Source organism: Hoplias malabaricus, chromosome 9, assembly GCF_029633855.1.
Source record: "Hoplias malabaricus isolate fHopMal1 chromosome 9, fHopMal1.hap1, whole genome shotgun sequence".
Lineage (NCBI taxonomy): Eukaryota > Metazoa > Chordata > Actinopteri > Characiformes > Erythrinidae > Hoplias > Hoplias malabaricus.
Window position 1 is genome coordinate 19790198 of NC_089808.1, and position 20478 is coordinate 19810675.

The 20478-nt window shown below is 39.5% G+C and overlaps 2 protein-coding genes across 4 annotated transcripts; one reads left to right on the plus strand and one right to left on the minus strand.

The window, feature by feature from the left end:
- Positions 1–2065: 2065 nt before the first annotated feature.
- Positions 2066–9419, plus strand: homeza (homeobox and leucine zipper encoding a). 2 transcript variants are annotated; one of them, XM_066681791.1, is made up of 2 exons: positions 2066–2226; positions 6206–9419. In XM_066681791.1, the coding sequence occupies exon 2, from the start codon at positions 6228–6230 to the stop codon at positions 8025–8027; it is 1800 nt and encodes a 599-aa protein (XP_066537888.1). In that variant the 5' UTR covers positions 2066–2226; positions 6206–6227; the 3' UTR covers positions 8028–9419. The 2 variants fall into 2 exon arrangements, with proteins under 2 accessions (XP_066537888.1, XP_066537886.1); XM_066681789.1 differs by having other exon boundaries at positions 2066–2245; positions 6206–9418.
- Positions 9420–10845: 1426 nt separating this feature from the next.
- On the minus strand, positions 10846–19950 carry LOC136707616 (RING finger protein 212B-like). 2 transcript variants are annotated; one of them, XM_066681792.1, is made up of 14 exons: positions 19927–19950; positions 19773–19805; positions 19578–19679; positions 19428–19480; positions 17943–18017; positions 16813–16919; positions 16064–16124; positions 15195–15223; positions 13745–13788; positions 13603–13627; positions 13418–13478; positions 13264–13315; positions 11442–11475; positions 10846–11345 (listed from the first exon to the last, which is right to left on the minus strand). In XM_066681792.1, exons 3-14 carry the CDS (start codon positions 19675–19677, stop codon positions 11261–11263), a joined length of 726 nt encoding a protein of 241 aa, XP_066537889.1. In that variant the 5' UTR covers positions 19678–19679; positions 19773–19805; positions 19927–19950; the 3' UTR covers positions 10846–11260. The 2 variants fall into 2 exon arrangements, with proteins under 2 accessions (XP_066537889.1, XP_066537890.1); XM_066681793.1 differs by lacking the exons at positions 11442–11475; positions 19927–19950 and having other exon boundaries at positions 19773–19904.
- Positions 19951–20478: the final 528 nt, after the last annotated feature.

The following is a 20478-nucleotide window of genomic DNA, read 5'->3' on the forward strand; positions in this document are numbered from 1 at the left end:
GAGGTAGAATCTGGTGTTTAAGATGAAACAACAATGGTGTGTTTTTATTTTCTTAGTGTAACAGCCTAGCTGCTGATAAAGGAGCATAGTTGAAGAGTGGAGTGCCCTTGAGCAAGTGTTTTGTGACTGAATGATTGAAGTTTGAAGAAAATTGGCAATTTAACAATTTATTCATTGAAAAAACAGGAGCCTCAGTAGTGTGTGGAAGAACGATACACAGCTACTATAGCCTCCACCTCCTCCTCACACTGGTCACCAGCCTGGTCACACACTGCTGTGGGATGGCATCCCATTCTTCAACCAGCATTTGTCGCAAGTCAGCCAACGTGGGTGTGTTGGTCACTCTGGCACAAACAGCATGCCCAAGCTGATCCCACTAGTGTTCAATGGGGTTGAGGTCAGGAGCTGGCAGACCATTCCATCCTCTCCACTCCCACATTCTGGAGGTAGTCTCTGATAAACACTGGTTTGTGGGGGCGAGCATTGTCATCTTGCAGGATAGAGTTGAGTGGTTAAGAGATGCCTCCCCACACCACCATACTGCCTCCACCAAAAGATCGGTGCAGCAATCAGCATATCGTTCTCCATGTCTTCTCCACACTTTGACCCTATGATCCAATTGTCATAGGCAGAATCTGGACTGATCGCTGCAAATCTTGACTGCAAATCTGTAGAAGACTGCCTATGGTACCTAAGTGCTGACAGGGTGAGGAAATGATCTTCTTGGGATGCCCACTTGGCAGCCTGTCTCAGACATCCTCCATTATATGGAACTTGGCTTTTAACTTGGAGATGGTACTAAGGCTCACTCCACATACTGCCACAGCTTGGTTTTGCAAGACACCGGGATGAAGTTGCCCTATCGCAAGGGCCCTATCTACATCAGTCAAATGTGGCATGCCGATTCTTGGAGCAGACACCTACTGACCACTGTAGCAGGGCCCATGCTCACAGGTGCTGCCAATCAGGTACCAATCAAGCAGCACCTGGGGGTACCAGAAGCTCAAAATAAGTGTCAATAGCAAAAGCCAAATAAGCTGTTTGGCAATTGCAGAGATTTGGCAAAGAAGAGAAGAAGCATTGTTACAACAACAACATAAATCTACCAAACACAAATTCCCTTACATATATATCTTTTAAACTTTTTAATTTAACTGCATAAATATTAATTAAACATATAGGATACAAACGCTTTTCCAATGCACCCCACTAATGGGGTAAAAAAAATAGGACTTATCCTAGAGCAAAGTCATGTAGAACTACTACACTTTTGTGACTTTACAAAATAAATAAAGTCATGCAAGATCAAACCATTTACATTACTTTAACCCTGTGCAACTCTGCTAAAATAAACTTGTGCAGGCCTTAAAAAAAACTTCAAAAATTAAAACGTCTTAAAACATCTAAACGTCTTCTGTGTTCCATTTTACAGTAAACTTGTATCTTGGGAAAATATTTTAGATATAATATGCCATGTTTGGAAGAAGAATAGTTTTATGATCAAAAGAACACAGTACCCAGAGGGATTGTGGGATATATGTAGTTGTAAGTTGAGAGATAAGTTATGGTACTGTCTCTGTGTAGACAGCACTGGGGCATTAGACAACATTGACAACATTGAATAAATCTGGATTAGAGTGATATACCAAGATAAAGTAGAAAAAGTCGCCTACTGGTGTAATGGAATAGGGAATTTTCCTTACAATTATTTATCTCTCTCTCTATGTATACATATATGTGTGTGTGTGTATGTATGTATATGTATGTATGTATGTGTATATGTGTCTAGTGTCATAAGATTGTATGGGTGTAAATTTGAAGTGGATACACGGCAATTGAATTGAAAGGGTAATTGAAACAACAAATGTCTAAACGTCTCTACTTACACTATCCATAATTTCTGGTTAAATAAATGGCATCACATGCTACAAACACGATGATGTATTTGCACAATTTTCGAGTGTCTTTTTAAGAAGTCTGTTTTTAAGGAATCCCTCTAAAGAAGTGAACTGTCTCGCTCTGTATAGCCAAGGCGCTGCATGTCCAGACTGGGCAGGCCCCCGTCTCAGCAGGAGATTGGAGGATTGGTCTGTTTCCTGTCCTGATCCTCCGCCTAGCCTGGATTTGGCCGGACAGACCAAGAAGGAAAAAAGACTTTGGGGATTTCTGGAACAAAAGCTCCAACGGTTGAGAGAGAAGACTTTGGTGCCGAGGGTTCAGGCGGCGGTGAGGATTTTAAAAAGTGGTGGGTAAAATGAGATATTAAAGAGAGTTATACTGACGTGACTTCAATAGATTAAAGTGAACTTTCAGTGTGATTTTGATTCCAGTATTTTCGATTGGAAGAGTCCGTCCACTACACGTTTGTTGGGGGTGCTTAAAGGGAACGCAGGAACTGTTTTTTCCACTGTACTGTGTCCTAAAGTGATTAGAGTGCGCACAAAGTGTTAATCGGAGACACGTGCTGTAGCGCTTGTGTCGAAAAGATGAGTTTGTTTTACGAGTTACTTCAGCACAGAGGCTTTATTCTCCACAAAGGGCACGCGAGCTGTGTTTGGGACGAAGCTGAAGTAGGCGTCTTATTAGAATTCTTCGTTCCACCTTAAATACCACAGTAGAATGTAACCGTCGCAACACTTAAGGTGGAATGGCGCATTCAACTTAGAACCCAACTTCAGCTTTGTCTGCGAGGGAGGGGGTCATTTTTGTGGACATTGTTGTTGGTCAGCGGCCAACAACAAGATGTTATACACGAGTTAGAAGACTCGTAACAACTCACGCCTACTCAGTGTTAGTTTATATACAGTGTAGTGTACTGTTATAGTAACTGCGTTAAGTTACTGAGCTCACAAACAACTCGCGTTAATCCTTAGCTACCTTTGGCTAGCAAACGTGAACTCCCTGGACAAAGCATACTCCTGACGATTTTTATAAGTAATGTTGCAGGCTCAGTTTCAGTACGACGGAGTTTTAGGGCCAAGGCTTTGAAAAAACAAACAAACAAACAAACAAAAAACAAGATTCCGAGAATATTCTCGGAATATTTCTGAGAAAAAAATCTCGGAATAATTGAGTAAAACTGTCTGTATAATTTCGAGTAAATAATCAGAATATTTAGAGACACAATGTTTGGGTTATTATTTATGACAATATGTAGACAGACAGACTCACAGTCCGTGCGCCAGGAGGGAGCTGTGAGGGAAGCAGTCAGTGAAGTGAACAGAATTCTTTATTAAACGCATTCACACGACATGACGACCAGGTCAGTGCAGCCCCTGACTGCGATGAATACGGCTTTAGTTTATTGTACGAGTCCGAGCTGGAATGCAATGGAGCCTCGTGGAGGCGCTGGAGTTTCACTCGCTCTGGATCCATCATTTTCATGATCATTAATTGTATCATGTGAAACTACAGCCATGGGTTCGTGCACCGATTCAGGGTTTAAACACTAATCACACTGTGGTCCTGATGTGGAAGAGAACTGAGTGTTTATTCCTGAAATCTATATCATAGCATGACTTAAGCAACACACTGCATTCCACAGTTACACGGTGTGTCTGCTCCATTACACGCAGCGAATTATTCCGAGAATATTCTCTTAATTCTGACTTTAATCTCGGAATTTTTTCCCCAACGCCGTGGCCCTAAAACTCTGTCGTAGTTTCAGACATATGTTGGGAGTGTAAAAATGGTTTCACTGAAATCATTTTAAACAAGTTTCCTAAAACACATCGTTTTTATTCAGAACAGTAATACCAATAATACGTTATTCATGATCCACAGTTATACGTATTGTTGATATCGGTTAAATATTTTTTTAGTCTGGGAAAACATGTATTTAGTTATTAGTTTGATTCTTTTGTTCCAGAGAATGTGTGTGCGTGCACATGTATACACCGATCAGTCAAAACATTATGACCACCTCCTTGTTTCTACACTCAGAGTCCATTCTCTCAGCTCCACTGACCACACAGTAGCATTTTGTAGTTGAAAAATTAGACTGTAGTCCATCTCTTGCTTTGCTCCCTTTCACCCTTTTCTTCAATGGTCAGGGTCCCCACAAAACAGGTATGACCACAATACAGGTATGATTCTCAGCGCTGCAGTGACGCTGACTTGGTGGTGGTGGTGTTAGTGTGTGTTGTGCTGGTGTGAGTGAATCAGACACAGCAGTGCTGCTGGAGTTTTGAAACCCTGTGTCCACTCTCTGTCCACTCTGTGAGACACTCCTCCCTCATTGGTCCACCTTGTAGATATAAAGCCAGAGACAGTAGCTCATCTGTTGCTGCAGTTTGTGTTAGTCTTTCCCTAGTCCTTCATCAGTGACACAGGACCATGTTGGCTGCCATCTTTTTTGGTTGGTGGACTATTTTCAGTCCAGCAGTGACACTGAGGTGTTTCAAAAAAAAATAAATATCAAGAAGCCCGGCTGTCTTGATCCACTACTACCAGCACAGCACACACCACCACCACGTCAGTGTCAGCAGTGCTGGCATGATCCACCACCCAAACCATACCTGCTTTGTGGTGGTCCTGAATATCGAGGAAGAAAGGATTTGAAGATCTTCTCTGGCCGAGAATGCTATGCACTTATCAAAGATCACACACTTTCTTCAAAATCAAGTCCAATACACAGTGTGCACTGTTCTCTCAATCTCTTGTACAGTCTTGTACAAGCTTGAAGTGCAAATTTTCATGGTGTTGAGGAGTGAACAAAAGGCAAATCCATCAAAATTGCTTGTGCCCCTTTTTAATCGTATGAAATAATAACCTTAAACTCCTTCAGAGATATGAAAAACATTGAAAAACATGACCCTCCAACCCATTTCTATTCAGTGTAATTGTCTTCACAAAAGTAGTCTTATGCAAACTTATGAGAGGGGTGCCTTAGGAGCTCAAAGGGGGCTCATGAGCACTCTGATGAACATGTATGAAACAGGAAATCCTACAGCCTTCCCCACCTAAACAAGGTAGCGCATAGAAAGTGTGCCTGTATTAAATTGTTAAGAGAAATTGGCATTGAGTGCCATGTTATTCAGGCTGTTTGGTCTATAACAGTTTCAGACATTCACAATGTTATTATATGTGAATGAACTTCATTACATAAAGTAAATTAAAAATTTTGTCTCCACTTGGACATTGGTTATTCTCTCCTTCCTGTAATGATCCAGTTTTACTACATATTTTTCCCCCATTGATTGGTACATGACATTTAAACCTTGAATTATTTCCCCCCTGTTTACAATATTGACCTGTTTACAATATTGACTCATGGGAACTACATTTTCATCAGTTGCACATTAAAATGTTATTTTTATTTAACTTTTTTTTTGTTACAAATAGCTTGTAGTAGGCATAGCCCATAGTGGGTAAATAAGGTAATATTCTAGTTAGATTGTATAATGTTAGAGATTATATAACATTTAGTATTGAGGTTTGATACTACTCATGTCAGAACCACTGTAAAATATGAAAACCTAACAATTTCAGTAGAGTTATACAAATTAAAATGAGCATTTAACAGTGTATTGAGCTTTTGAATATTAAAACTTAAACTATATGGTAAGGAGTTTTATGAAATGATCACATATTAAAGAGGAACATTACTTATGTTTGAATATTTTTACATGTATTAAAACAGAAATATAGACTAAAATATTTTCTAAAAATGTAAATTCACATATTTATATCTGACACTTGGCTGTATGTACCAATAGCTTTAGAAGGCAGCAAGCAAGTGGAGTCACTCTGGTGCCACCTAGAGGACAAAAGATCTGTGTCTGTGTAAATCTTGTGAATATTCCTATGGCCTAATTTTTCAGTGGATATTTTGTTTAAGGTGTTCTCCCCGTGTCCGCGTGGGTTTCCTCCGGGTGCTCCGGTTTCCTCCCACAGTCCAAAAAAAAAACCACACGTTGCAGGTGGATTGGCGACTCGAAAGTGTCCGTAGGTGTGAATGTGTGTGTGTCTGTGTTGCCCTGTGAAGGACTGGCGTCCCCTCCAGGGTGTATTCCCGCCTTGCGCCCGATGATTCCAGGTAGGCTCTGGACCCCCCGCGACCCTAAATTGGATAAGCAGTTACAGATAATGAATGAATTTTGTTTAAGATGTAAACAAATACTGTGATATACGATTGTTTTTGTACTAATCAAACACTCTTGCGAATATTTTTACAATAATTGATTTCTCTTCCTTTTCTTTTTAGTAATCACCCTTCAGCCTCCTTCATGGAAATGCTTAGTGACCACGAAGATAGGGTTACCTCCACTGGTGGGTCAAAAAAAGAACAAGATAAAAAGTTGAGAAGTCCACATCAGCTCAAGTCCCCAACCCACCTGAGTGACATCGAAACAGCACATAGGAGTCCCTCAAATCACAGGCTCAAACTGACCAATGGAAGCACGAATCCAAGCAATTCTGCAAGCTTCAGTACCAACACTAACTCAGTTGTATGTCTTCCTCTGGTGTCAGAGGGGCTTAAGCTTGTGTGGACACAGTCAGATCAGACAAAGGAGCTGGACGCTATCCCTGAGCTGGTACAGGCCTTCAATGTTTTCCCTTACCCAACATCCCAAGAAGTGAGCACGCTTGCTCATGTTTGTGGACTTCCCCTTGATAAAGTCAAAGTCTGGTTCATGGTGCAGCGCATAAAGTATGGAATCAGCTGGGCTTCTGAAGACATAGAAGATACGCGATGTAAGCTGGCAGGCCCAGACCGCATACATGAAATTGGACATGATGAAAGTAAAAAGAGAAAGAGGTCTGAATGTGATGAGATGATCAAGTTAGGAGAGAACGATCATAAAGATGATGCTATCAATTGTTCATCACGTAAGAAACAGAAAAAGGAGTCCCCAGACTTAGCTGAGCTGTCTTCATCGCCATCAGGTGCTTCACCTAGCTCCCTAGAATCTCCTCTAGTGTCTCAGCAAAAGCAGGGACGATACAAAAAATCTAAAGCTCAGCTGTCGGTTTTGCGTAAAAGTTTCTTGCAAGACAACTGGCCTGATGAGGTGGAACTCAGACGCCTACAAGAAGAGACAGGCCTAAGCCGGAATGATATAAGAAAATGGTTCAGTGACAGCCGGTACCAGCTGCGAACTGGACGAGGAATGCCAAGCTTAATGTCTCAAGTTTCACAAGGAGAGCATCCATGTGAACCTCCACAGCTCCAGCCTCTTTCTCCAGATGCTGAAAAGCAGCAAAGCCCTGTTACTGCAAAAGGAGGAGCTCGTAGTAAGAAAGCACAAAAAAGTGGCTCACGTACTTCACATTTTTTTCAGATTTTCCTATCAAACACACTTGAAGCATTTGGAGAAGGGGAGGTAGAACAAAGTGAGACAGACGTTGCAAAAGAAGACCATGATCTTCAAAATATTTATGAAGAAGTGGGAAGTGAGCATGAAAGTGAGCCCTATGAGGCTGAGGCACCGTCAGAGCCAACTGTGTCCGATTCTGTTCAACAGACCCCTAAACGTTCCAGATCTTTAAAGAAATCTCCTCCTAGTGCAAAAGTTTCTGGACGTGTGAAAAAAAGCAAAGAGCAGCTGGATATACTAAAGGAATACTTCTTGCGTTGCCCATGGCCAAAGGGTCCGGAGTATACACATTTGGTAGAGCTAACAAACTTGCCTCGGGCTGATATTATTCAGTGGTTTGGTGATACTCGTTACGCTGTAAAAAATGGGCAGTTACGTTGGGTACGTGGAGTTGTTCGTGACCATATATTGTCAGAGATATCAGTACAACAAAATGGAAGTGGTGGAAATGATGCCAGCAGCTCCAAGGGAACCCCAAAAATCAAAGGGAAACAAAAATCACAGCTAAACAATGCCTCAAAATCCCAAAAATCTAAATCAGACTCTTTGGACACAAAACCTTTAGAGCTGTATCATCAGCAGACGGGTGCGTTACAGGAGAAAGACCTTGATGCCCTGTGCAGAAAGTCAAAAATGAGTTATCAGCAGGTGAGGGACTGGTTTGCGTCAAAGGACAGTGAAACTCAGGAGCACAATAGTTTTGACTAAAGTGGTGAGACTGAAAATGGTCATGTGTTAGTTCTGTGCAACTCGTTTCTCCTAGGCAGTACTCGTCTAGTGGAGAAATTTACTTTCTTGTTCCATTTTTGTTTAATTTGTCCTTTCCATCGCTATCTCAGTTGTTTCTGTCTCTAAATACTGTTCTCAGTATGCTGGCTGTTTGTCCTTTTTTTGTTTTGTTGTAGATGTTTTCTTAACAGCCAAAATACTAGCGTAAGCAATAATTTATTAGAAATATATGCATAAACAAATATCTACTTTAGCCTTTTGATAGGTACAGTAGTGTTAAAAGATTTGTAGAGGACACTGAAGGCCATTTTATATAAAAATGCTAGAAGGCTTATTTAACACTGTGATTACTCATTTATTCACAAGTGAATATCCAGTCATCTCTCTCAACTTGCACTTGAATTTTGATATGGGAGTTTACAGCATTTAAGTACTTCCTTTTTAAAGTACAAGTGTGTAATTATTTACATATTTTGAAAGAGTTATTTTTTCGTATGGTAGGCGCCATGTATTTATTTGTATATAAACTACTGGCACATGTTATGCCAATGTCAAACACTGGAAATATAACCATAAACAAGGCAGGGCTCACTTGGCAACATATAAATCTGTACCAAAGCTGAAAAAATAAATAATGAATATTAAAAAAAAAGAATTTTAAAAGCTTAACCCAAGTGACATTTAAAGATGCTACATGCAAGATTAAATTCTGCCACCACTGTTGTGATTTAAAACTATGTAAATGTGTTCTACCAGGCTGAACAGAACATCAAAGGATGACATTTTGGTTAATATATCATGGTGTGTTGATTTAATTATATTGATCTTATTTCTGAATATCATCAAAACTTGACACAAAAGCGTTGCATGTAGCAACTTTTAACTGAACTGGGTAGCTGGAATGCTTTTGGTTCCAGTTTAAACTCATTCAGCATTTTTGTTTTGTAAGCCATAATATCCTAGAGTGTGCCTTAGAATGTATGTTATGTTTTAAAGTAAGGATTAATGGAAAACATGTAACGTAGATCTTATTTTTGTTAATATTACTTACTGATTTTAGTTAAATGAACTGTCTGTACCTGCTTGAAAGTGACAGACACCTGAGACACCTTGTCTATGTACCATATTCGTATTGTTAACATACAGTTTCTAATGGAAACCACTGAATTGAACGCCCAATTTAATAAATATATTTTGTTTGTTGCATCTTCTATACTGTATTCTCATACACAGAGGATTTTATGTCGGTCATATTGGAAGAGAGTTTTCTATATGTCCCTTACTGCATTATAAAATTTATAAGCACAGATATTTTTGTCATTTTAATTTTGCAAACTTTAATATTTAGTTTTTGTGAGTATATATCAGCACCAAGAATTTTTGGACATCTGTGCCAGAAAATATAACTTTATTTTATTGATATAATTATATTCATTAACAAGAACATATTTCAAAATATAGACCTACATAGTATGGTTGGAATTGTTCTTAATGCCTTGTCTACCATCAATTTGCAGATTAAAACCCAAAATGAACTCCTTTACCAACGGTTAGTGTCCGGACATTCTTGTGGGCCCCTGAATACTAACAATAATCCCATTAAAATCACACTGCAGCAGCTTCTGCAAGTGGAACATATAATCATCCATCCATCCATCCATTATCTGTAACCGCTTATCCAATTTAGGGTCGCAGGGGGTCCAGAGCCTACCTGGAATCATTGGGCGCAAGGCGGGAATACACCCTGGAGGGGACGCCAGTCCTTCACAGGGCAACACAGACACACACACATTCACTCACACCTACGGACACTTTCGAGTCGCCAATCCACCTGCAACGTGTGTTTTTGGACTGTGGGAGGAAACCGGAGCACCCGGAGGAAACCCACACGGACATGGGGAGAACACACCAACTCCTCACAGACAGTCACCCGGAGCGGGAATCGAACCCACAACCTCCAGGCCCCTGGAGCTGTGTGACTGCGACACTACCTGCTGCACCACCGTGCCGCCCACATATAATCATACAATAAGTTTAATTTTAGTAAGATAAGATTATTATGAGACCCTACTGTCCCACAGTTGTTTATTATTATTATTATTATTTGTTAAACCTTTTTTTTATAGCGACTCAGAAGAGTGCATTGTGTTGCAGTGCCTGTCCCAAAGCCTGGATAAATAAGGAGGATTGTATACGGCGTTAAAAAAAAACTGCTGGATCGACGGTTTGGATCGTGGTTGATCCGCAGTGGTGACCCCAGATGGGAGCAGCCGAAAGATTATGATGATTTGTTAGCACAAACAAGGAAAAGGATACAAATGTATCCCTTTAACCCTGACTACGATAACTGGAGATGGCCGAAGAGGAAATTACTTGGAGTGGCCGTCACAGGTGGCTGTTTGCTATATTAGTTGTGTTGTGCTATATTATTTGTTCTCATTAGTACTTTTTGCTAATAACCTCATTTCCAATGGGGTTGCATAATTTTATTTTGACTCTAATATGATAATAAAATATATTTTTAAAGCTTGCTTTATTTTTAGCAACTTAAACACAGCAGTGTTGCTTTCGCACAGCAGTGTCACTTTCGTACAGCTCCAGTGTCCTGGGGTTGTGGGTATGAGTCTCAGGTGACTGTGAGGAGTTTGGTGTTTGTTTTCTCTGTGTCTGCATGGGTTTCCACCAGGTGCTTCAGTTGTTTCCCACTGTCCAAATCCCACATTAGTAGGTTGTTTGGCCATGCAAATGTATCCAAACTGTGAGGATGTGTGGTGCCCTGTGACCAACTGGTGACCTGCCCAGGGTGTGTACATACCTTGCGCCCAGTGGCAGGCTATAACCCACTGCGACTCTGATAAGCAGTTACAGACAATGAATAAATAGGTTGTCTGAGAATCTGATTAAGTGTATGTTGAAACCATTTTCACAGGAGAACCAGCTGTCATATGTTACAAACAGATGGTAGGTGACAAGTAGTTAATGAATAATATATCACATTTCAATGTTTATTTGTTGAAAAACCTACACGTTTATCTTATTTTAGTGAAACAGATTGCATAGAACATTTTTAAGCAAATGATGTCAACTGCTATGTAACTAACAAGAGCTGTGAAATAAAAAAGTGTCTAACTCATACACGATGATAAAAAAAATTGTCAATAATTATCCCAATCAGTTTGGGATTTATTATATGCCTGACTTTGACAGTTGAATTATACATTCCATGGCTGGGGTGACTGAATTGTTGGCCTTGGCATAAGCTGGAATTGAAAAATCGTTGGTGTTATGCGGTCAGCTCTGAAAAAAAAAAAAAATGAAAGGACATCGTACCAAAGTTTGTGTCAAAGTTCAATTTGACTGCTTATGACTTTTTTGTCAGCTATATTAACTAACCTCAAGAAGGGTGTGTTAGCAGAGCTAGGTGTCCCTAAAAATGAGATTAGAAATGTGGGTGGAATATTACTACAAACCTTACATCAACAAATCCAAAAACTTTAGAACTACAAGTCAGATGCAAATTTAAAGGAAAAGCATTGATGTGTAAATCCATATTGAACTGTATTTAAACAATACAAATACAAGATGTTTTACATTATCGAGTTCATACAGTTTTGTAAATATGCCCTCACTATAACAAAATTAGTTTGTTTTTTATCTGCTTCTTTGCTTTTTTTTTATAAATTGTTTTGCTTGATTTCAACGTTTTTATAACCCTAATTTTGTAACAAACTTTGTTGTGTAGTTTGTTGTTATAAATATGCTCTAAAACAAACTTAATTATTTACATTACAGTGATTATTACAGATACCGCTCCAGGGTCCTGGGGTTGTGGGTTTGAGCTCCGCTCCAGGTTGGTGAGGAGTTTGGTGTGTTCTCCACTTGCCCGTAGGTGTAAGTGAGTGAGTGAATACGTGAGTGCTTGTTGCCCAGCAAAGGACTGGCACCCCCTCCAGGGTGTGTTCCTGCCTTGCACCCAGTGATTCCGAGGAAGCTTCAGACCAATTGTGACCCTTAACTGGATAAGTGGTTACAGACAGGGCCACGGTGGGTCTGGAGTCCACTCAGAATCACAGGGAACAAAGTGAGTCCTTTGAAGGGCAACATGCACTCACACATTCACTCACATATTTGCACTTGTGGCCACTTTTGAGTAGCCAATCTACTTACAAATGTGTGTTATTGGACCATGGGAGGGAACTGGAGCACCCAGAGGAAACCCCACGCAGACAAGGGGAGAACACAGTAAATTCCAGACTAGAGATGCATGAATGCTGATACTGGTATCAAGTATTTGCCTGATTCTGTGTTCATTTGCTTATAATCGTAATTGAAAACCAGGCTCCGATACCAACATCTGATACTTTGTGCCTAGTGCACGTTGCTGTGCAAATGAGCAGACAACTCAAAATGTCAGCAATCTGGAATTATTTCACAATCAGTGATGGCAACCCAATCCAAGCGAACCTCAGGGAAAACCCAAGAGCAACGAGTATGCTGCACTGTCTTGACTGTCCTGGAACAAGGTGGATTTTTCTTCACTCAAAGTGCATCTTTCTCCCGGAAAATGTTTTCCCATTTGTGAGATCACTGTTGCTTGATGTGGTTTTTCCTCAAACGATATTATTTTCTCCGCTTGTGAATTTTGAATTGAATACAACACCATAGATACACCAAATAAACACTGCCGATATAGTATAACAGAAACTGTCTTACCAAAGATGCGCAACACTGCAAATGCATATCAAGAGCTTGTTGCATCTCAGGTTACTAATTTATAGATGGATATGTACGTTTTGGATCCCAGAGGGAAATTCAAATTATTGGTGGTGTAATTTGGGAAAAATGCTAAATAAAAAATAAACTGTGCCAGAAATTATACTCCTGATTGTTTAATTCTAAATAAGTATCTGTATCTGTATCAGCAAGTACAAAAATACACATACTTGTACTCGTACTCGGTTGGAAAAAAATTGCATTTATGCATCCCTACTCCAACCAGTCACTCACTCGAAGCGGTGCTCAAACCCATAACCCCAGGGTCACTGTGTGACAGTGACACTACCTGTTGTGCCACCAAGCCGCACCAAACAATTATTGTGTTATGAAAAACAAAACTGATGACAACATTTTCGGAAGCATCAGATTTAGAACAAGCATACAAGTTTCATGCAAATAAGTGTGGAAAAACTGCCACTCGAATGTAATCATTACTTACTAAATCCATGCTCATGTATTGAGGACACAGGGGTGGCTAAACCTGGTGAATTCTATAAGGGAAAGATATGCAGGATGGAAAAACATGCATGAAAACATATAGTAACAGCATTCTTTGTATTTAAGAAGGAGTAAAAGGGGTGTGGGAAACACACCGCCATGATGGGTCTGGAGGTTCGAAATCTGTCCATTGTATCTCCAGACCCTGGGTGGCTGCTAAGTGAATAGCAAAAACACTGATATTAGGTGAGAATGATCTGGTTCAGCATTCCCAACATTACATAGTTAAAGATAGCTGAGGTTAATAAACCATATATGATTTGGTAATTCAATTATCTACCTTACAGTTCTGACACGAGGAGTGACTGTAAGAAAATGACAATAGGTGTAAGCGCAAATAATACAGTTCTTCAAACATCTTCCAAATGCTATTCAATTTACAAGGTAAAACATGCACATTAGTCCATGTTGCCTCTGACTACCTGGTGTTGTAACTGCCACTGGGAGTGTCATCCTTGGATAACATCTACATATTGGAAAAAATTAAAAAAACTACTCAAAGCATAATATTGTGATTTGTCAATTCTCTTGACCTTTTAACAGACAAAACCACAAAGAAACCAGAAAAAAAAAAACACAAGACCATGGAGCAGTATAGAATATAGAAAAAATTCCACTTGCAAAAATACACAATTTTTAAAACCCTGTTGACAAACAATTACATCCATCCATCCATTATCTGTAACCGCTTATCCAATTTAGGGTCGCAGTGGGTCCAGAGCCTACCTGGAATCATTGGGCGCAAGGCGGGGAAAACACCCTGGAGGGGGCGCCAGTCCTTCACAGGGCAACACAGACACACACACATTCACTCACACTTTGGAGTCACCAATCCACAGTTTTTGGACTGTGCAAACCCACACGAACAGAACACACCAACTCCTCACAGACAGTCACCCGGTGTGGGAATCGAACCCACAACCTTCAGGTCGGTCCCCGGAGCTGTGTGACTGCAACACTACCTGCTGCGCCACCGTGCCGCCCGTGCTGATTCATCCCTCGCTTTATCATAAACTTTACTCAAAGTTTAATGGATAACTTTTGATCCTGTATAACACCCTATGTGTAAAGATGTATACTAAAATCTGAGGAAAACCAATATACCAATAATGTCATATCATATCATAACACATCAGCCACCACCCAAACAAGTTACTGAGACAACTGAACTCGAATAAAAGATTTAAGTGGGTGGGATTTCAGACATCACCCAGTTTTGTTTCAGGCATAGGATAGAAATGACAGTTCCATCAGTGTACAGTGTTGGAAACTCGTTTTTAAAATTAAACCTATATTCATTCATTCATTATCTGTAACCGCTTATCCAATTCAGGGTCGTGGTGGGTCCAGAGCCTACCTGGAATCATTGGGCGCAAGGCAGGAATACACCCTGGAGGGGGGCCAGTCCTTCCCAGGGCAACACAGACACACACACACCTACGGACACTTTTGAGTCACCAATCCACCTACCAACGTGTGTTTTTTGGACTGTGGGAGGAAACCGGAGCACCCGGAGGAAACCCACACGGACATGGGGAGAACACACCAACTCCACACAGACAGTCACCAGGAGCAGGAATCGAACCCACAACCTACAGGTCCCTGGAGCTGTGTGACTGCGACACTACCTGCTGCACCACCGTGCCGCCCCTGACCTAAACTAATGCCCTATAATTTATAAGGGAAAGCTATGTGTTACCCATTTTTATCTTCAGAAAGTGTCATGAAAAATGATTAAATATCATGGTTGTTTTATCTGGAAATGAAGTAAATGATGTGTACTCTTACACAGTACGGTATAAAAATGTAAAAGTGTAAAATGATATACAACGTATAAGAGTTGCAAAACTAAATATTCTGTACATTGCTTACCCATTCGCCTGAAGTTTTACAGGAGATGTCTGAAAAAAGAGAGACAAGTAAAAAGGAATTAAAGAAATTGTTCCTGCTTCACATAAAAATAGGTACTCATACAATATATTAGTAGAAAAAATGAGTAGAATTCTTTTGTGCAGAGCTATTGCAAACGGGTGGAGTGGGGGCAGCAAGGAATTGAGTGAGACACAATGCAATACTTTGCAATAATTTGTCACTTTTTTTTTATAAGAAGTTGCAGTTCTATATGAATTACAATGTTTAAAATAAATTCCCATTGCATGCAGAAGCACAGGTGTGTATGTGTGTTGGAATGGGAGGGCTCAAGAATATTCTCATCTATAAAAAGGGGGCACTGCAGAAAATGATTGGGAACCACTGCTCTTGTGGAACATCTGCACAATTTAGCACATAAATTTGTGATGTAAAAGAAAAGTTATTAAATCCCCTGCTTGTTTATTTAATGTGTCCAAATACTCAAGTCAAACTGAGGAATGTACATTGTTCAAAAACACAATAAATACAATATTCCCCTGAAATAAATGCTATAAACACTACTAAATCTAGGTAGTGTTGCTGTCACAGCTTTGGATCTGTGTGTTTGAACCACGTTACCGTCTGTGAGGAGTTCGGTGTATTCTCCCTGTATCTGTGTGGGTTTCCTCCCACAGTCCAAAATACACTTCGGTAGGTGGATAGGCCATGCAATGTGTCCATAGGAGTGAATGTGTTAGTGAATGTGTTGGTGTGCAGTGCCCTGTGATGGACGGGCACCCCTGTGACCCTGAACTGGATGAGTGGTTTCAGACAATGAAAAACCAAATTAAATTCTTACTTTGCACTGACACAGAACCGAACGGTCTTACCTTTCTCTGGGAAAGTGGTTTCTTGAGTTCTGAATTTTCCTTTTTGAGCTCTGACACCTGCCTAAACAAACAAACAAAAATGAACAAGAATGAAAAACACTGCCATTTCCCAGGATTTTTTTTATATGAATTTCCACCATTCAGTTTTAAAATGCGGTGCATGCAGTACTGTGTTTAATGCTATTGTGACCAGTACTGCAAGACTATCAAATCAAACATGTTCAAGGGCAAATGTATTTGTAAATCACCAAATTTATAACGAGTCACACAGTCAACAATTGTTAGATGAGCAGAAGCTGATGCTGTAGCAAAGGGCTTACAAACATTCTTGATTTTAGAAAAAAATCCCACTGGTCTATAAGCTAGATCAATTTTATTGTCCAATAAATCAAGACTATAACAATCATTGTTCCTCAGCCTATTATATTTGATTACATTGTTTTAAAGCTTGAGTGGGCAATTTTGTAGGTACCAGTATGTGTAACCAAATTTATGGAAAAATCCCCATTCCATTCCAAAAAGTCCTATTCCATACATTCAGAACTCCTTCAAAAGCCACTCAGCTAAAACACAGGCTGTAAAAGTTATTTCAAGAAACTTAACAAAAACTGTTTTCAAGCAATGCACCTATTACTGGTTTAAATATTATTTTAATTTGTTCTCATAGCATCAAAAATATTTCCACATAAAACCGACCATACACATTCTATGTTTACGTAACTAAGAAATTCTTTGATAAGTTACCACACCTGTAGCATTGCTCGCTCATTTCCTTCAGCCTTCTCTCCAACTCTGCACATTTGTGTTTGTGGAAGGCTATGACTCTCTCTTTCTGTTTGTTCTGAAAAAGTGCAATCTGAAAAGCAAAATACCTTAAATCCAAAGCAATACAAATGTGCAATGCCTATTAACTAATAGTGTGCTGAAAGAGCTGAGAGCATCTGCCAAAGACATTTGCCAAATGACTTGTCCTGTATAAAAATATGTTATATATGCACTAAACTGCCAAAACATTCAAATGGCCTTCTTGGCACTCACTATGCATTTTATCAGCTCCACTTTACATACACTTGGTTCTACATTTCTTGTTAGCCACATTCATCCTGTTCTTTAATGGTCAGGACCCACAAATAACCAACCGAAGGCAGGTATTATTTAGGTGGGGCATCATTTTGAGTAATGTATAGCTGTGTTTTCTATTCTCAGTCCAGCAGTGACAGTGAGGTTTTAAAAACTCCAGAAACACTGCTGTGTCTGATCCATGCATACTAGTGCTACTACTCAAAATACACTATAATGCTACTGTGTGATCCTCACTATTGAAGAATATAGCTAGAAAATGATGCAATGGATAACGTCTGTAATTGTAGAACTACAAAATACATTTATGTGGTAAGTGGAGATGTTACAATGAACAACGACTGTAGAAACAATTAGGTCATTTTAATGTTTTGGCTGATGGGTGTATATATAACATGTAGTTGATTTTCTAATATGATGTAAGGTAAAACATTTAGGGAACACAACTGGACTTTAAAATTATTGTTGTATACTGTTTGTAGCTTTAGTCACAAAATAATGTACCTGTACTGTACATAATTTTTTCTGACAGCGAGCCATCCGCATGAAAACCAAGCTTAACCAGATAGCAATGAATGTTTGGCCCAAAGTGGCACATCTGTGGCTCTCTTGTTGCCCACCTTTGGTCTTGAATGACAGCACTGACTCAGGGTGAGACTGGCTGCCACCTTATACAGGCCAAATATCAGGTTTGTTGTGGAGCAATCCTGGGCCAAATGTGTAGCTCACACAACACATACTGTAACCCAAGTCACATCTGACCACTCAAAATATAATATATATGAATTTTTTAAATGACCTGTGCAATATGTTCCAGGCGAGTTTGAATGAGGTTTGTTGGGTTTCTGAAGAACATTTGTTCCTGAGGTTTCATCTTCATCAAGCATGACACAAAACAGACAAATAAAAACCACAAATAAATATTCATATACACAATACATATTTTGCTCAGCTGCCTTTCATGGCTTCAGCAGTTTCTTGGCAAGACGTCAGAGAAAAACATCTTATTAGGTCTTGGAACACTTGTAGATTTAATGATCACTTTGGAGAGGGCCCATGAAATTACTTCAGTTACAAAAAAATTTCATCCTTTAGTTTTGAATGTTTTGTATAATCTGAAACCTAGAAGAAGCATTTGCCTTCGTAATTTTAACCAGGTATGGATATCTTGAAGGAAATATCAGTGCTTGCAAATCAAAAAACCACCCCAGGTGGTTGTTAATATGTGGCTAGGCAGCTCTAAGCTATTCCAGGTAGCTGCAAATGTGTAGCAGTTGCTATGGTATCCCAGGTGTTTGCTAAGATGTTGCTAAGTGGATACCAGGCAGTTACTATTGTATCCCAGGTAGTTGCCAAGGTGTATCTAGGCATTTGCTAAGTGGTTGCTATCATGTAAAATTCAAGTATAATTTTATTTGTGGTCATGTGGACATGGTCATACAAGTTACAACAAGCAGTGAAATGCTTAGATGACTGTCTATTCACTTGGAAAGAAAGGATGGATTTTAAGCAGTGATCACACTAGCATTGTGTAAAAAACTGTGCCCTTTTCACTATATAGTGCGCTATTTTGGGGTTCCCCCGTTTTGTAGTACTGTCCGAAAAGAGTAAAATCCTCCATAAGTTAGTGTCCAAAATAATTAAATAACCTCCTGAATTCTAACCCTAACCCTAGCAACCGCCTAACAACCCCTTATCAACACCTGGGCAACCACTTGGGATACCAGAGCAACAGCCTATAAACACCATAGTAATGGTATAACATTTCTTAAACACTTTGGATACAATAGCAATTGCTTAGCAGCACCTTAGCAACCACCTATTAACCAGTTACAACAACTTTGCAACTACCTGCTATAGGACAGCATCTGCCTAGCAATCACTTAGCAACAACCTGGGATACCATAGCAACTGCCAAACTACACCTTAGCAACCAACTGGGATACCAGGGGGACAGTCCAGCAACACATTAGCAACCACCACATATGAATACCTCTTCAACAACTTGAGATACCATAGCAACTGCCTAGCAATCACTTTCAATCACTATTATTAACTTTTTTCTTTGCAAGCACTTGTATTTCCTTCAGAAAATGCATATTTTGTCTTTAATATCTTATTTGATATTTTTTTCTTTAATATGTAGAAGTGTATAGAAAAGTCATAGCTCCTGTGCTATTTACGATATAGCTGGTTCAATCATCTAAAGGATTTCACATTTACATAATGAACTTTTTTACTCATTCAAACATTGATTTACACTACAAAGAACTGTCTGACTAACCTTGTCAGAAATAGGCAAGAAGTTACAGGTGGCTCGACACACACTGCAGTGATCTATATGCGGCAGGAGAATTAATTAAGAAACCGAAAAAATGTTGTTTTAATATGTTAAACTTTCAATACATATAAATACCAACATTAAGCTCCTCACTTGGATTGACACAGCTCTCACAAAACACATGTCCACAGCTCGAAACGACAAAGTTCTTCCCTTTTCTCAAGAAGCAATTATTACAATGAAACCAGTCCATTCCTACAGAAATAAAGACAAACTGTAAAATACACAAAGTAAGAAAGACTTTGCTAAAGGGAGAGAAAAAATGCAGCTGGACAAAAAATTAGTTACTTAAATTTAGCTGACAAAAAGCTGACTCTTGTGCTGTCAAAGGAACATAAATGTGCGTTATGGCAAAAGTTTTTATTGCAGCATAAACATGAAAAATGTTAAAACAAAATGGTTAAACGTCGTTTTCGTTAACCTAGCTTCGTAGCTAACCTACCTAACGGTCTATCCAAAACGGCGCTCGAGACACTGAATCGAGTGAATCCTTATTTTAATATGGCTCTTTCAAAAGAATCGGTTCATTAGATACCAGAATACACTCCAAATGGGACACGGTTGAGTCGATCCTTCAAGGTGAACGATATTGAATGTACGGCCATTAAAATCAACGCCATCAAAATAGACATCATTGAATAGAAGGAATGGCGACGAAGTTAACGCAAAAGAAAGCAAATCCTGATTTTTGTGCAACAAAAATGAATCACCATGCCCTATGTATGCAAACCGTTAGTGAACGATTACATTTGATACATTCATAGATTTCACTAATAAATTATATGATTAAAGGTCCACGTCCAGATTTTAATTAATCCCCAAAACTCATCTTTGTTCATCAAAATAACATATTTAGAAATTATTTCCAGGAAATAATCACTCCGATAGCCGACCCTCTCACGCTGACAGGGAATGGCTTTAAGAAACCCTGTCTGTTTCAAAATGAAAATGCCATGGCTCTCATTATGAGTGATATCACTGCCCCAAAGCTCTG